This window comes from Oryx dammah, unplaced genomic scaffold (genome assembly GCF_014754425.2).
Source record: "Oryx dammah isolate SB20612 unplaced genomic scaffold, SCBI_Odam_1.1 HiC_scaffold_24, whole genome shotgun sequence".
In the NCBI taxonomy this organism is placed as follows: Eukaryota; Metazoa; Chordata; class Mammalia; order Artiodactyla; family Bovidae; genus Oryx; species Oryx dammah.
In genome coordinates this window covers 30,924,508-30,942,295 of record NW_024070208.1, presented here as the reverse complement: position 1 = coordinate 30,942,295, position 17,788 = coordinate 30,924,508, and the positions used below count along the sequence as shown (strand labels likewise).

Genomic DNA, 17,788 nt, shown 5'->3' with positions numbered 1-17,788 from the left:
GGCTTGATGGACAAGCTTAGATGCCCCTTTGGAGAGGGGCGCACAGGGGTACCCCCTGATGGAGGTCCCCGCCGTCCTGGCCGCCTGGTGGCTGAGCAGTCCTGAAGGAATCCACGCGATTCCTCCCCATCGCGGAGGCCGGGCTGTCAGGGGGCAGCCTCTGACTCACCAGACGAGCTTCGAGCGTCACCAAACGGCGCGCTCCAGGTGACTGCCCAACCCCCGGCCTCCAGACGTGAGTGGCTTCAGAAACCCGTCGGGGTTTCCTGGGAGACGGCCGGGAGCCGGGTGGGGGCTCTCCAGGCGCCGGTCTCTAGGTGGCGGCGTGGCGCCGCGGCACCGGCCTCTTCGGGTTGAGGGGGGGTCCACGCGTGGACCCGGCCAGGTGGCCTCCAGGTCCGGGCGCTTGGGGGCAGTCAGCCCGCCCAGATGTCAAGGGCTGGGGTTCGGCGGTGCCTGCAAGACGGCACAGGGCACAGATCGCCCTGGGGCGGGGGGAGCTGGTGGGGGTGCTGGCTTGGGGAGGCAAGTAGGGGAGCCCCGCCTGCACGTGTTCCCGCCGTCCAGCCCGGGCGAGTGGCGCGCCGCGTGGCCCACGGGTGGTCCTCGCTTGTTTGATGGTGGGCGCGCGGAGGCGGGGTGGGGCGGATGGGGCCTGTAGCAGCAGGCCCCTGCCCTCCTATTAGTGAGGAAATGTCACTACGCATCTTCCTGCCGGGATCACACCGCGCCTCGGGGTCTGAGAATTGGGGCCACTCGACTGAACTCACCTCTAGTGCAGAAAAACGCCTCCTTTCTCAAGTGGGGCCGAGGAAGGGGGTGATGGTGAGCGCTCGAGGGTTATAACAGCCACACACCCCGCCTTCCACCCCTGTCCTGCGAACATGCCATACCCGACGAAGGGTGTGTATAGGGGAGGTGGAGGGCAGTGCGAGGCCGCGGGGTTCTGGGCACAGGTTGGGGGGGTTGCTGCACTTGATGTCACGTCGCTCTGCAGACAGCAGCCTCATCCCCCACCATCTGGTTGGCGGGGAGACCTGTGGGCCCCAAACCCGAGGTGACCTGGGAAGAGTGGGCAGTTGGGGAGATGATCCAGGGGGCCCCCCTCGGGCTGTGGATTCCTACCCCCAACCCGACCCCACCCCACCCCCGACCCCCCGCCCCCAGCTGTGAGGCAACGGATATCGGCTGTGAGATTCAAGAAGCAAAGACAGGCACTGGGACTGTTTGAGCCACACACCCCCAACCCCTCACCACCCTTCCCACAGCTGCCGGAATTCCTAAGACCGCACTGGGCACACCCAGGCCATAGATGGGAGTTTATTAGGATTTGCTGAAGCATGACGGGATGTACCAACAAAGTTTGACTTTACAACATGAACTATTATGGCATCAATGTACCAGCAAAACTGGGATACAGAGCACAGGTTCACATTTTTAAAAGGCAATGGACAACGTCTACTTTCGTCCTTAAAGTAAAAATGGGGGGTGGGGGTGGGGGGAGGTATGGGGGGGACGGCAAGGGGACCAGCGGAGGCCAATCTGATTTGCAGTTAGCTGTCAGAATCTAAATCTAGTATTGCAGTTATAAGAAACTATAAGAAAACTATTAGAAAAATAGAACATCAAACGAGCAAAAAAATATTACACAATTTACATAATAAAAAACACAATCCTCTTAATAATGGCTCCATGTTCAGTAGAAGAAAAAGTACACTGGAGAACCCACACACCTTCAGGTTTGACAATAAACCAACCCTCGTGGAGATCGTCACCCCTGTGTGTTCCTTAGACTTACCACGCTTAAAGGCACAACGTAAGCAGGAAACTTATCTTAAATAGATATTATAAACTTCTCCAATGGGAAAATAAGTCCCAAACTTAAAAAGTTTGTCATCAAGAAACACATCATATATACCTTGTTAATAATTTAACAAGGCCTGAATGCCTCTTCCCAGCCATGCTCCCTGACCCTGAGAAATCTCATTTGGACTTCAAGCCGAGGTCTCACGGTGGAGTGTTCAGCCAGCAGTTCGACATGTTACAGGGTGGTCCTGGGGGAGGAGGGGCTCCTGAGAACTGCGCCCCAAGACCCCTGGCTGGTCCACTCCCTCTTGAAAGAGCACTGCCACCCAGTGAAGTAATGGGCACAGAAAGACTGGATCGTAGTGATGAACAGGAAGGTCAGTTGACTTTTTCTTTTTCTTTTTTGCCTTAACCACCCATTAGGCATCATAACTACGATGATGAGATACGGAGTGTTTGTAGCTTCTTGCACCACTGGATCAATAAAGCATTTTGTCACCCAAAAAAGTCCACAAGAGTCTGATAAACTGTACATCTCGCTCCCGCTAAGGAGCCTTACGTAACAATACTCTCATTACCAAGGCAGATATTAATATATTTTAAATTATACATAAAATTATATACAACACATATTTAGTTCCATCTGAAGTTGAATTCACACGCCTGCGTGGACATGCCACAGCCCCGCCTCTCCATCCATCCTCGCACACTGGGGCGACGGGCCGGCATGAAGCCGCTCCCTCTGGTCTCCATGGGGGTGGTTCTCAGGGGTCAATGAAACAAGCGACTCTTAGTGTGTCAAAGTGGGGTGTCCACCCCTGGCATGGGGCCAGGCCTCTTCTCTGCAGCAGTGAGGCCCCCGACTACCCGCGGGCTCACCTGCAACAGGGCGGGCCCTTTACGAGTTGTGTCCACACCTCCTGTGCTGACGGATCTGCTTCCAACGTCAGGCTAGTCGCCATCCTAGGCAGGACCCAGTCAGCTCACCGTGTCCGCCTGGCGGTGGCGGTGGCAGGGAGGAGACCTAGCCCAGCCTGGGTTCCCACTCCCCACCTCCCTCACCCCATGCATGAGGCAGGAAACACAAGCACAAGGCTCCTGCTTGCAGCCCTCCTGGTAAGAACAAATGCGGCCAAGGGTTAGGAGGGAGTGACAGGGGCCCCAGGGGGCTCAGGGTATGTGGAGAAGCCCCCACAAGGCTGTAGTCAACCTGCAGTGTCCAAACGCCACGGGACCAGGTGGTCGATCACTTGATGGAGACCAAAGGGCTCAATGGAACAAAACCCAAAGTGGGGAGATGCAAGTGATGCTGATACTGTATCAACTGAGCAGCAGTCTCTGGACCGTGGCTCTATCACACCTCCTCTGGGTTTCTAAAAACCCACCTGGCCCCAAATCAGGGAGGAGATGTAGGCAGCAGGGGATGGGGGCCGTGCAGGGTCCTGATTGCCCCAGAAAGGTCCCATCCCCACCCAGGGACTCACATCTCCCCCGCCCACGGGCCCAGCTGATTCTTCAGAGACACTGTGCCCCTCACTCTCCCACACAGGGCCCAGGGGACCCCGGGGTTTTCACAAGGTCACGCACGTGCAGGCAGGGGCCCACGAGTGGTGGGAAGGGGCACTTCCTCCCCACAAGCGGGTCTTTCCAATGCGAGTGTTTGGGGCTGGTGCCCAGGGACTGAGGACACATCCCCCCCATGGGGTGTCTCTGGAAAATAACAGCCAAGCCATGAAACCGAGTCTGGGCGGGGCTGAGATGTGAGACTGCTGGGTACTTCCAGTGGTTATTTTCTGCCTGTGCGTGTGTTTGTTTATGTGTGTATGTTGTCTCTGTGTGTGTGTGTGTGTTTCTGTGTGTGTGTGTGACATTTCTGTGTGTATATGTGTATGTGTTATATCTGTGTGTATGTGTATATACATAAATGTGTTGTCTCTGTGTATACGTGTGTGTGTGTGTCTGTGTGTGTACGTATGTTGTCTGTGTATCTCATCTCTGTGTGTATCTGTGTGTGTCCATCTCAGGCACAGGAAGGCAGGCTGTGGTAACAACGTCTCCCATGGATGGGGATGGGACCTCTCAGGGGCAATCAGACCCCCGCGCGATCCCCCCAACCCCGCCTACACCTCCTCCCGATTTGGGCCAGGTGAGTTTTTACAGTTTTACAGTTTTTACAGTTTTATAGTTTTTACAGTTTTTAGAGTGGGTGTGATAGAGCCAGGGTCTGCAGACGCCGCTCAGTCTCCTGGCAGCACGGCCCCGCACAGAAGGGAAAACCCCTGGCAACGATATCCTCTTTTCACAAAAGCACGGGTCACTGAACCCCGTCCAACGACCCAGGGATCCTTTCCTCGGATGGGGCTCTGGCCCAGCGTGGAGGATGGGGGCTTCTGATGCCAATGGGGGGGCATTTTGGCATGGCCCCTTGGCTCCAGGAGAGGAGGGGGGCCATCCGCTCGTGAGATGCTGAGATACACCTTCCCGGCTGGAGGACGAAGCGTGTAGCTGGCTCAAGGGTCAGCTGTGCAGAATCTGCTGGGGGCGGTCAGGCTCAGAAATTTCAGCCAGAAATAAAGAAGTGAGAGAAACTCTACCCACCACTTTCCCTGCACACCCTCGTTCCCTCACACTCTCCGCCTCGGTGGAGAAACAGCAGACAATTCGAGCAGATAGGTGGCCAGCAGGCCCCAGGAAGAGAGCAGACAACCAAAACACCTCAACGAAATAAGTTAAGATTCATCAAAATATGGTACAGCACCAGCTACATAAACCTAAATACTTTTCTTTGGAAACCCGAGCTTCGGGCTCTCGTCCCCACTTTGGAAGATTCGCAAGTGAGACCGTGAATAAAGCTCCCACGAGTGACCAGAGGGGACGACGGAGCCTGCAAGCGGGGCTGGGCCCTCACCGACCTAGGCCGACCCTGCTTCACTCATTCTTGCATTTTTTTTTTTCCTCCAAGAACTTTCTGGGGCAGAGGGAGAAAAGCCAAGAGCCATCAGTTTATCAGGCTTCTTTCTACCAGATTTGTGTCAAAGGGCAGAGGGGGAAGATAATGGGAGCTAAGCTTCACAAGCAGCATTTACATTTTGTGTGGAGTCAGAAATGCCAGCCCCCTCACCTCCCGCCAACACAGGCCCTTCCGTCCCCTGACTCCACTTCTTGCGAAGGAAGGCACAGCCCACCTCCAAGGAGTGTCCCTGGGGCCTTGGCAGGGAGCACCATGTACACAGGTACACGCGGTCATCACGGAGGCAGGGGTCCAGGCCTAGGGTCACCAACCTGCGGCATCCAACACACACAGAGCACACGAGAGGGACGGCACAGGACGCCACACTGTCCCCTGTAGGCAGACCCCCACACCCTGAACGACTCAGGGAATGACTCGGCCGTTTTCCACATCACCATTACGCGCCGGCTGGATTCCGTGGCGACTCACAGCCAAGGGGCAGGAGGACTCCACGTGACGATGAGACGCATGAGGGGCCGGAGGCAGCTGGGGGATAAGGGGGGCCATGCATCACTCAGGACGAGAGGACACTGGCCTGGGGAACCTTGAGACCCACGAGCAGCAGAGGGGGCAGGACCCCACAAGGAGCCGAGACCATGGGGAGCACTCAGCTAAGCTCCGCTCTTTTGAGGCAGGTCCTACAGAAATAGTGTCACGTTCCAGTTACTCAGGACTCAGCCGAAGCAGCAGCAGGGACCTGCTTGAGGGCTGGCGGCGGGGAGCCTGGTCCCCTGGTAGATGTGTGCAGAGTGCGGGCCAAGCCCCTCGCCTGGAGGGAGAGGGCGGTCACAGTCCAGCAACCCTCCTGAGGCAGCTCAGAGAGCCGAGCAGGAGGAGATGGTCTGGTCTTCCTCTCTCAGTAAACTAAACCGCTGGGGTGGGACATGGGCACAGCCAGGGGACGGACACCCAGCACCGGGACGGCTGTCTGGGGCTGGGCCAAGGCAAGGACGGGACCCTGCACAGCACCCCCAGGATGGAGGCCTGCTCCCGAGGTGACCTCTGTTCTGCCCGAGGCCGCAGCAGCTGGGGTGCCGGACGGCCGAGGAGAAGGGCTGCCGTTCTTGTCCCGGAGGAGGCTCGGAGGCAGGCGGCGGCCAGTCCCAGCCCCAGCCACATGGCCCCACCGAGAGCTGCCGGGGGGTCAGGGCCACGGGCCGCACGTGGGCTGCGCTGGGCTTTGGGTGCACTGGCTGGGTGGGGTGGTGGTGCGAGGTGCTGCGGGGGTATCTCAGGGGCAGGACCATGCGTCACTTGCAATGATCCAAGTGACCGTCAGGAGTCCTTGCGGGGTCGGCGGCCAGGGTCGCCTCCTCACTGTGCCAGAGACCGTAGCCGAAGTAAATGAAGAAGCCTGCGGGCCGAGGGCAGAGACGGGGTGTGAGTCTGGGAGGCGGCCCTGGGGTCAGGGCCTCATGAGAGGCCTCTGCAGGCGGCCTGCCCCCCAGGTAAGCCCACATGACTTCCTGCAGGGTCACCTCTACACCTGGCAAAGGCAGGAGCGTCTTTCTGGGCAGCCTTGCACCTGGCAAGCCACTGGGTAGGGACCCCTGGAGGGGCGCAGGTGCCTCTGCCTCACCCACTGCCCACCTGGCAGGGCGGCTGCCCTGCGGCCGCTGCGGGGGCCAGAACAGACCCCCAGAAGCTGCGCTGGGTTTCCAAGCACACGGGGGCTCCCTGGGTTCCTCACGCTGTCTGTTATAGCTTCTGTTTTCCCATGAGTGGCTTAGACACTCAGGTCACGTGGGAATTCATGCAACCCACCGATTCAGTCATTCCAGCGAGTTTCAGGGGCCGTAGGGGTCTGTGGTGGGATCCGGAGATCTGTGCCCCTAACTACTGCCCCCAACCTTGGCGGGGGGCCACCTTTGTGCCAGTGACAAGGGAGAGCAGTCCTGGAGCCCAGGAGCTTGTGGAGGGTGCTCAAAAGCAGGCGTCCCCCACCTCTGCAGGGAGGCAGGGAGCTACCCTCCCTACCCTTCAGTCACTGGGGCAGGGGGGTTTGGCCATAACTCAGCCTGAAGGCCACTGCTCTCATCAGGGGTATAGCCCAGTCAGGCCAGTCTCCCAGCACTACTGGGTTCATTTCTGCAGCTCTGGCTGCTGGAGGCCTGCAGAGGGGCCATGGTTGGTGCAAAGTGGGGCCAGGCCCCAAGGGGGACCTCTAGTTCTCCCATGGGCCCAGCCAGCCCCTGCAGCCCAGGGGGCCAAGGGCGGGGCTGTTTAGACGGTGCTGTCTGGGGTGAAGAAGGTGGTGCTCTGTCAACAGCACACTCATGGGCTGGTTCTTTGAACATCAAGCTCTTTCCCAAACAGATAGCTGGTTCAGGCAAAGGCTTTACAATTATCTACAAGGGAGGGAGGACCCACAGCCTACCGAGTGTTCCTCACTGTCAGAGAGAAAACACTGACTACACGTGTTTTCACTGTGTTTTGAAATCGGAAACGGGGGCAGCTGGAGGATGCAAGCCAGCCAGCCAGTAGCAGAGAGGACAACGAGCTGCCGGGCACAGGCGGGGAGGGGGTGAGTGGGTGGGTGGGGGGCCTGGGAGATGCTGGGACACCACGTGCTGGTCACCTCGAAACCCACGCCTCACGTACCCATCAGCATCCACACGGCAAACCGGACCCACGTGCCCTGGTCCAGCTGCATCATGAGATAGACGTTCACGAAGATGCTCAGGACGGGAAGGACTGGCAAGAAGGGCACCTGCGGGGACAGGCGGCGCAGCGTCAGGTGTGACGGGCGGAGAGCATGAGACGGCAGAACCCCCCGAGGGGCGTGCCCTCCCAGGCCTGATCTGGACGGGCGGGGCTGTGTGGGGAGGGGCTGAGTGCCAGGCCCCACTCCAGCACCCCCCATACCCTCAGCACCCCCAATACACCCCACAGGCAAACCCTTGCAGGTGGGAGTTTGTTCTGAGCAACACTAATTGCCACAGTGAACTCGCGTCTCACTTCTGAGCTTGCTGATCGATCTTATTATCTGTAGACTCTACGCCTGAAGAGGCCCTGGTCATCTCTGAGGCCTGGTAATGACACACAATCCACCAGGGCAGACGTTTACTTATGAAAAGCTTACAGGATGCGAGGCACTGCCCACCCAAGGGCTAGGGGCCAGCCTTTCTCAGCAGCGCTGTCTGTGCCCGGCTCACATGCCCCTGAGTTTGGCCAGCAAGTACCTCACTCTGCACACCCAGGCCTGCCGGAGCCCAGCAGAGCAGGGTGGCCTCCTGCAGGATCATGGTCTCCCAGGGGTGGGTCCCTCCAGCTGTCAGGCTGAGCTGTTTACCTTGAATGAGAGCTTGGTCTTGCTCTCGGGCTGCCGCCAAATGATGGCCGTGACCACGGAGCACAGGAAGGCAGAGCCCATGAGTAGAAAGACTGCCCACAACTCCCCCTTCACCAGGGCGTCCTTGCCAAGCACAGCTGCCATGCAGAAGGTGATGACCAGGAGCGCTAAGAGGGACAGACAGAGAAAACCGCACTTCAGTCATTCCCCAGGTTCCCAAAGACAGATCAGTTCTTCCCAAAACCCCAGGAGGGTTGGGCTCCATCTCTGCAAGCACCAATCCCAATTAGGGCAGAATAACTGACATCGTGGTCCCCCTGGGACCCCAAACACCACATAGGGAAGGGCAGGCTCTTACCTAGGAGGCTGGTTGAGATGTTCACGATCAGACCAGAGAATTTGGAAGGCTCCGTATTTTTGGGTGAGAGTACGGTTTTCAAAGAAAGCCTCTCTGCTTCCGGTAAAAAGCCCGTCTGAGAATCGCTGCTGCTCACCAACTCATTCTGGTCGACTGGATCGAGCTCATCGCTAGTCCTGGCCATCTGGTATACCGTGTTGGGCTGCTCGGGCTGATACCTGTGAGGCAGCATATTGTTTAGCCATCAGATTAGGCTTTAACTCAGCACAAGTACACACACTCTAACTCATGTTCTTAGTAAGCCTTCAAAGGGAAGCTGCCTAGGACACAAGGCATAAAATGGGAAGAAAATGGTCAGAATGATATGTGCATATGTGCTAAGACGCTTCAGTTGTGTCCGACTCTTTGCAACTCTGTGGACTGCAGCCCACCAGGCTCCTCTGTCCATGGGATTCTCTAGGCAAGAATACTGGAGTGGGTTGCCATGCCCTCCTCCAGGGGAATCTTCCCGACTCAGGGATCGCGTCTCTTATGTCTCCTGCATTGGCAGGCAGGTTCTTTTACCATTAACTCTCCGCAAATAGAAAGAGAGGAGCCCTGGGCCTCACTCCTGCCTCAGGGCAACATCCTTTTCTTTTCATGTCTCCGTTTTGAGGCAACTTGACCTCCACCAGGAAACAGCCCAGAGGAAGGTGCTGAGATCGTTTCTCTCACTCTCTAAAGCAGCACTGGCCCTTAAGATATGAGGCCACTCACAACAAAACTATAGTTGTAGAAAGCTAAAATACAGACAGAAACAGAAAGCAATCATATTAGGATCCTAATCCGTGCAGAGAGCCAGAGAAACGTGTCTGCAGGCTGATGGATTTGAGAAATTCTATTTGCATGATTTAATTGGATCAATTTATTTAAAAACTCTAAGTGCCTTGGGATAAATAGCTGGGTGAAGGACCAAGCCTATGGCATGATTTCAAAGACACAAGCCACCTGCAAGTGAAGCATTCATTCTAAATGAGGCTACTTATCTTCCCAGCCAAAAGGAACAGCGCTCCAATCTCCTCCACCAGCTTCGAAACATGCAGAGCCTTATGCATTATTCTGCATATAATCTAAGAGTGAGTATGAAGATACTTCACCATTTTTTTTTTCACTGACTCACTTAATAAGAAGGTTGGGGGAGACTCGGAGAAGATTGTAGCACTGAGCTCTTAGGAAGAAACACGTGGTCAGAAACACTAGCTCTAGCTGATTCTCCAGAGCCACTACTGAGGCTCAGCCCAGGGATGGTAGCTGGAGAGCACGTTAGGGATGGAATCCATGGCTTGGCGAGATTAAAGCCCTGCAAAGTAGGGGGCCTCTCGCCAGGAGACCACACTGGATGTCTATGCTATCTGGGGTCACCCCTGGGAGCAAGGAAGCAGAGCCCTGTCTCCCAGAGCAAAGGAAAATCAGAGCAGGGTGAGCGTGGAGAGAGGGGCGCTGTGGCAGCCAGGAACCCCAGGAACCCCAGGAACCCCAGGACACCGAGCCCCGGCCCGGATCTGCTGTGTCATGGCCCTCCACGGGGCCGGCCCTGTCCGGACGAGACTCAAAGCAGAACCTGGAGAGTCTTCCTACACATCACCCCCAGCCCTCCAGGCCCTGTAACGGCCCTCTCACCTCCATGGAAGCATCACAGTGTCCCCAGTTCTCCCAGTGCCCACCAGGGCCAGGCCCTAGTCTCCGGTCCAAACTGAGATCATTACCCTCAGCCTTCAAAAATTCCGATCCAAAGATGCAGCCCCCAGCCATCAAGTCGATAACCTGTCTCTGTCTTCCGGACATCCAGCCAGAAAAATCAGAGCATGTGAGAGAGAGGGGTCGAGCCACCCGGGACTCCTTTCAAGGCTATTATCTGTAACTAGACTTTCAAGCACCAGGTCCCACCCTCTCCCAAGCAGTTCCCAAAGGAATGATCCACAGCCTCAAGTTTACAGCGTATAAACCGTTAACACGAACTGGTAGCAGGAAGCTGGCAAAGGGCGTCTGCTCTTCTGTCCTAGAACCCAGAAAGCCACACCTACCGTAAGACCAACACACAGGCAGCCACCAGAGAGTAAGCCAGGAGAGTGCCGATGGACATGAGGTCCACCAGGTCCTTCAGGTCGAAGAGGAAGGCCATCACCGCTGGGGAGGAGGAGACGAACATCAGGATGGGTGTGGGCCGGAACATACTGGCAGCCAGAGCCACCACCCACCCATGACCCAGGGCACCTGGGAGGGCCTCCCCTTCCCCCTGCCACCCCTTTCCATGAAGAAACACAGCAGCACTGCTTAAAAGGAAGGAAAGCTCGGGATTAAACCACATACACAGCTCCCAACAGACAGTAACAATAAATAACATTTATATAGAGAGAGCACTTTTATCAACATGACCCTGTTGACCTCCATGACAATTCTGCCAGCCATCCCTACACTACAGATGGAGAAAGCCAAGTCCAGACATGTTGAGAGACTTACCTAAGTAAGGGCACACAGCTAGTAAGTGGAAAAGTTAAGCATTGAGCTAGGTTCTTACGGCTCTGGGGCAGTATGTCTTCCTCTACACCATGCAGACTCACAGAGAGACATGCATATCTATCCATCCACCCATCCACCACCCATCCACCATCTATCCATCATCCACCCATCCATCATTCAATGGCACTCATGACCACACCAGTCACTGGGTGCAAGGTATATGCCACTGAACTTTGGTCTTCCCAAGAACACCACCTGAGGCCTGCATCACGAGGCAACAATGATGAGGAGCTGAGTGAGGGCAAGTCCAGTGCCCTGGGAGGGCTGACAGGGGCTCCTAACCCAGAATGTGGGCATGGAAAGCGATGTTATTCCCAAATAATACCAGTCCCTTCACCACAACCCCACTTAACGCAAAGCAAAACACGCAGTCTTTTTTGAAAATCATTCCTAGATTTTTATAAGTGTATGCACGTCTGTTTATGTGGATATATGTGTCAAGTTTCCCACTTAAAAAATAACTTGGCTGGATCTACTTTGGGATACTTTCAAATCACATGCAATCAACACAAGTTGAAATATAAACACAAAGCCATTACTTTTCCACAAATACTTCTCAAACCCACACAAACCATGGCAACTAAAGCAAATTCAAATTGAGGTTAACTAACAGAATTAAAGAGCAGCGAGGGCCTACTGGATAATTAGAAAGCCCACTGTGTGTGTATCAAAATGCTTATGTCCTCACTCAGAGAAACCTGAGCCAAATTTCATCCCTGGGAGGTGATTCTTAGAAAACTAAAGACTTGTGTATCACTCTGACCAAATAAAGAAAAAGAGCAAACCCTTGGTCTGGTGATACGAGAACTTTACAGTGGCTTTAAAGATTATAGTGTCATCTCCTTTAATCAGCACAAGAAGGAAATTAAGGCCAGTCTTCAGTATGATCACATTACATGTAAATATTGGAAAAAAAAGAAAAAAACACTCGCTATTTCCAGTTCCTTAACGCCTTAAACACACGGGTCATATATACTGACACTCGGTGTCACTTAACCTGCCCACAGCGATCATGCTTGAGAATGCAGACTCATACAGCACATGTGTGAAATAAGAAAAACTGGCTTCCTTTCATTAAACAACATTGACCCATAAAACTAAGCACATTTTGCTAAGGGTGTGAATGCTGTTAACAATTCACTCATTAAGAGGGTCAAACGCCTCCCCTGTGGCTATCTGACGAGTCCCTATGATCCAGCTGTGGCTGGCATGTGTCCTCATTCACCACGGAGACCTCCTGCTCCACACATGGGCTGGGAGGACCCAGCCAGCCTGGCCCCAAAACAAACCAGGAACTGAGAACCACTGCTGTCCTCCCTGGGCGTGCATCCTCACTTCCCCCTTCTGAGCCTCCGCCTCTCCTCTGGGCTGTGAAACGCGACTCAAAGAGGAAACAGAAAACCAAGAGTCTCTTTCCAGGGCTGCCCTGGCTTTCAAGGCGCACACAGAGGCTCAAGGGTTCCCCAGCCCGCCGCTCCCTTCTGTCCTCTTGGTGAGGGACCTGATGTCGGTCCGTCAGATCCACCTCCTCTCGTCCTGCCGTTTGCTGTTCATAAGCTCAGGGCAGAGGGCTACCCCGGTCACACCCTCAGTGTCCCCTGGGGAAGAGGTGGCATGTTTTATAAAACGCTGATCGTAAGGGATCCTCGCTTTCTAGACAATTCACGAGCTAAGACCCACGGACGGTGAATTTCCAGAACTGACAAGACAAGGCATGTACCATGAAGGACTTCACCCCACCGAGGTCTACTCAGGGGCAAGACACAGCTCTGAAGGGACAGTGTGCATGCTGAGCTCAGTCCAGCGAGACGGTAATCACTGGAAAATGCAACCTGTTCGAGAATTCCATTACATCCTCTGTGAAGCTGGCATTTGCCTTTTGTCAAAAGGCACTCAGTTACCTTGTGACAAACCAGACTCCAAGGGTAAAAACCAAACGTTAAAAAGACCAGTCGCAACTTCTCTCAGACCGGCACAGGTCAAGACATTTCCTTAGGGAGTAATAACTCAACCGTTAAAATGCTGGATAGGAGATTCCAGTTCTTACCGGCAATGGCACCCGAGGTTAACGTGGCGATTATCGGTGTTTTGGTCTTGTCGTTGATTTTGGCCAAAAATTTAAATAGCAGCCCGTCTTCAGCCATGGCATAGATAACTCGAGGCATGGGGAACATCGAACCTAAAAGACTGGATGGGAGGAAAAGCTAGCCGCGTCCGTAAGACAGCTCGGGGGGATAAAGGCATCGCAACAGGTGTTCACACCAAGGAGAGGGAGCCAGCTCCAACCTGGGAAGCCCGCGGCTTGACACACCGAGCCTGGGGGAGCACTCGCAGCAATTCTACACATGTGTGTGAGCGGGAAACATCTAAAGTAAACCAGCGTGGCATCTAGACACAGTTCTATGGAAGAGACGTTCTGTATTTATTCCTGAATCAAAACGAAAAGCGTCACTGCCTTCATGAAGATCTCCCGGAGGTCCACAAAGGTTTCCCCTGTGTACAGGCTAGCAGGAAGCATGAGAGCAAAATGATTCTCATTAAAAGGCATTTGCGGCACTTGCTCCTTTTTAATGGCAGCCTCTGCTTTATGGCCAAAATAAGGGCCAGAGACAGTGCTCACAGAGGTGGCCTGGTCCGGCCAGTGGCCACAGTCAGGGACAAGAGAAGCAGCCTTTGCTGAGCCGACGATGAAATGTGGGCCTCGCGCTATTGAGATGAATGTCCGTAACGCAAAGACAGCCCCAGGGATTGATCGAGAGCAGCCCAAGGGGAGAAGTCCCACGATCGGGGCTGGGTTGGGCTCTACTTCAAGGGGAGAGAGGAGTGGTCACGGCACACCCGCCTTCCCGAGCGTCTCTGCCCCTCACCTGGTAGACAGGGCGCAGAGGGAGCCAACGGCCACCGCATACTTGGCTCCCTCCCAGCCCACGTGCTTGAAGGCGTCTGGCAGGGGGCTGTCCTTGTCCAGGCAGAAGTAAGGCATCATGAGGGTGAGGGCGGCCGACACCCCGAAATAGGCGATGAAGCAGATGAGCAGGGATGCAACGATGCCCACGGGGATGGCCTTCTGTGGGTTCTTCACCTCCTCCCCTGCAAGCCGTGAGGAGTTCAGCCGGAGGGCTTGAGACCACCCTGCAGCTCATGGCCCTGCAGGGCCAGGGCCCTTCCAGGCTCCGGGGAACTCAGGGGAGAGGCCCTCAGACCAGACACAACACCCACGGGCCCAGGGAAGGTGCTCTCAGCCTCTGCACTGAGAGTCAGCAAGGAAGAGAACACACTGGAGGCTGGAGCCCGGCCCCCTCGAGCACCCGGATGATGTCGGACTAGGTAGCCACACTCCCCTGGAGCATGCATGGGGTCTGCTGCCCGCTGCAGCCATGGTGCCGTCAACCCGGGCCCACAGGGGACAGGCAGGCAAGTTCCTGTCAGGCAGGCCACTTGGGCAGCAATGAAAGCGGGACTGGCAGGAAGGTGCAAATCCACACTCGGGCACTCAGGAGCAAACGGGCGGCAGCGGGCATGCACACACCCGGGGGAGGGCAATCAGACGCCTGGCCAGGCGAGCCCAGGTGTCCCGAGGGCCGTGGACCTACCTGTGGTGGCGATGCAGTCAAAACCCACGAAGGCGTAGAAGCAGGTGGCTGCCCCCGACAGGACGCCGGAGAACCCGAAGGGCATGAACCCACCGACACCGGGTTTCCCTTCCTCTGTGTCACTGAAAGAGAGTGCCGCCGTCAGGGTCACAGGCCCCTGCTTCGTGGGCCTGAAGAGGAGCCACCCTGACTGACAGCCACCCCGAGGCCCAGCTAGGCCCGGCCCTGCAGCGTCCCCCGTCCGGCAGGACAGCAGCCCCAGGGCTGTGGGCAGACGTAACTCCAGGACCCCACTGGTGGCCAAGGGGCCGGGAAACAAACGCCTCTCTGGCCAGAAGCCAGCACGGGTCATCACCACAGGGACACAGAGCACAAGGATGGCCAGTGACAGGAAATCCCATCAGCTGGCAGAAACAGTCTCTTCAAAACAGTATGAATGCCCTGTGTCATGCATCAAACTGGGACAACCCTGAGTGATGGGATGGGGAGGGAGGTGGGTCCAGGATGGATGGGAGACACATGTACCCCAGTGGCTGATTCATGTCAATGTATGGCAAAAAAGACTACAGTATTGTAAAGTAATTAGCCTCCAAGTAAAATAAATAAATTAATAATTAAAAAAAAAAAAAAACCAGTAAGAAGACTAAATCTGGACAGACAACCAGGAGACAGGAGGCGCCATCTCCGCTCAATTCTTCACTGGCTCACAGTGACTGGTGAGGGGGCCCGTAAAGCTTTCTGAGTCAACTGGGTTACTCCAAAACATATTTCAAGTTGGCCCTACTATGCCCTGAATTAATGGGCACTGATAAATTTGGCATGAACAGGACTTAGGAATGCTAGGGAGTGACTTATTAAAAGCTCTCAATTCTCTATAGTCACGTTTCGTCCCCAAAAGGCAGGCTCTTTTTGTTTGAACTGCTGACCATAGGGTATTAGAGCTAGTTTCATGGGTTCGTTTCCTGCCTGCGCTCCAGTTAGTGAACCAGCTGCTGATAAGCGCCTGCCCACGGAGCAGGCCATCAGAGGACACGCCGGGCACCCAGGCCTTAATCAGAGGTCAACCCAACATGTGACCACTCGGCTTTCCGGCCTCTCTTGCAGCTGAACATGGCCCCCCACTGGATTCTGGCCAGGGGGATGTGGGCAGGAGGAACACGTCTTCTGGATCTGAGTGCATGGGCCTCAGACTCTGGCCCCTAGTGGGAGAGCTGGGTCATGCCTGTGCCCACCCACAGCCCAGCTCTGACCACACTGTGTCCTTGGGGATAATGGGTCAACGAGGCAGACGATCGGGCCCCTGAAAGCCTGCATGTGTCCACGCTGGCCAGCCACCCCCAACTGATCATTCCTGGAGCTGAGATATCCTTGTAAAGCCACTGCATTTTAGGAAGATCTCTTCAAAGCACCAGTTTAACCTCTAGCCACATTTAAAACAGAATTGTGAACAAAATTAGAACTCCCCGTTCTCCATCCTGAGACCTTAACATGTATCAAAAAATCTGACCCCCCCCAAAAAAAAGGTCAGAAAGATCCACTCCAATGTTTAGCTTTTGTTTCCCGAAACAAGGTGAGCTTATTGGTAAGGGCGTGCCCAGAGGCCTGCAAAGGCACAGGGTGGAGAGCTGGCCGGTCACCTGCTTCCAGCTCTGGGCACCCTGAGCCCAATACGGAAGGACACTGAGGCCATGGAGTCTCAGGGCTGACTCGGCCCACGTGGAGTGAGAGTGAAAGAAGTTGTCATCATCGCGCTGTGATAACTTCAGTTGTTCTGAGAAACTACTCTGAAGAACGCCTGAGATAAAAAGTTCCACCGACTCGTTTGTTCAAGGTGATCAGATAGGAAGGCATTTCAAAAGAAAGCGGCATCCGCGTGGTACCGCGGAGGAACATCTTCCTTTCCAAAAAGGAAATTCAGAGTTCCATCATCAAAAAGGATACGGGGAAACAGGGACAACTGAGTGAGCCTGACCACGGTCCTCACTGAGGCAGGGTTTTGGAATCAGCATCCAGAGATGCCGCTGTTCCCCCAGCATCTTCCTGTGTTGTACAACCGACGGTCAAATACAAGGTAAGAAAACACAAATTTCAGACAAAGGAGACACCCTCAACTATCTGACTGCAAAAAAAAAAAAAAATTCAGTAATGACAAAATATCCTAGCTCAAATTACATTTTTTAACAGAGACTGTACTGGACTGTGTTGTGGTAGCCAAGGTCCACCCTAGCCGCACCATGCCCAGGCGCCCAGAGTCAGAGGGACACCCACTTGTTCAGACAGAGGTGACCCGACGTGTTCCGGAAGTCCTCCTCCGTGAGCTGCCAGTTTTTAATTGATCCTTTCACAAACCCCGACACCATGATGAAGCCCAGCACCAGAACGTTGACACACGTGAATATTTTGTTGACCATGGCTGACTCTTTCACACCCAGAGTTAAAAGTCCTGCAAAAGGGCATAGACAGAAACGGCCTCAGTGCTGACCTCGGGCCAGCAAGTCCCTCTGGGGCAGGGGGTGGGGACGAGAAGGTGATGTTAGAAGAATCTGAGCAGCATCAAACCTCCGTAGAGGAATGAGGCTGCAGTGACTCTCATCCTAGAGGCAGGGATCAAAACAACCCAAGTCCACGGGGTGTTGAACAAAGCCATCAGGGCTGGACTTCCAGCCACCTTGTGGAATTGAGACAACAACAGGGACAGCAGGGCTGGGGACGTCTGAGCCAATGGCTCCCCTCAATAGCAAAGCCCTTCCCAGGATGAAAGGAGGCTCTCCCTGAACCTCCATCACTGAGAACCACCCAGTGGGTAGGAGTTCATTTCCTCCAAGGAGACACTCTGTTCAGTGTCTTGAGAGGAAAAAAAAGAGTTCTCCAGACATGGAATCATTCAGATGCTCTGTGGGGTGTTAGCAGTGTCCGCAGCAATGACCACCTGGGGGCCCTGCCACAGAGTCCCCTTCTTGGGACTCAGTGCATGTAGAACGTCTGAGCCAGACCAGCTCTACCTCAAAAACTTGAGATAAAGAAAATACTGGGTGAAAAAGCACACGTGGCGCTATGCAGGCTGCAGGTCCGCCTTGGGGGCACAGGACACACTTCCGTGGTGCACCCTCGGCCAGGGAAGCGAAGAGCCAGGGGAGGTGCCCAGTGGTGCACCCTCGGCCAGGGAAGCA

The 17,788-nt window shown here is 55.0% G+C and overlaps 1 protein-coding gene across 2 annotated transcripts in view; it reads right to left on the bottom strand.

Moving 5' to 3' along the window:
* Positions 1-4,749: 4,749 nt before the first annotated feature.
* The window catches only part of SLC7A1 (solute carrier family 7 member 1), a 58,332-nt gene continuing 45,293 nt past the window's right edge, over positions 4,750-17,788 (bottom strand). For both annotated transcript variants that reach the window (XM_040266727.1, XM_040266728.1), the window contains exons 5-13: positions 16,887-17,061; positions 14,619-14,740; positions 13,893-14,115; positions 13,073-13,212; positions 10,530-10,632; positions 8,467-8,684; positions 8,109-8,275; positions 7,418-7,526; positions 4,750-6,170 (exon numbers count right to left, since the gene is read on the bottom strand). In XM_040266727.1, coding sequence (XP_040122661.1) covers positions 6,067-6,170; positions 7,418-7,526; positions 8,109-8,275; positions 8,467-8,684; positions 10,530-10,632; positions 13,073-13,212; positions 13,893-14,115; positions 14,619-14,740; positions 16,887-17,061 — 1,361 coding nt within the window. In that variant the 3' untranslated portion in view covers positions 4,750-6,066. The remainder of the gene's footprint in view (positions 6,171-7,417; positions 7,527-8,108; positions 8,276-8,466; positions 8,685-10,529; positions 10,633-13,072; positions 13,213-13,892; positions 14,116-14,618; positions 14,741-16,886; positions 17,062-17,788) is intronic.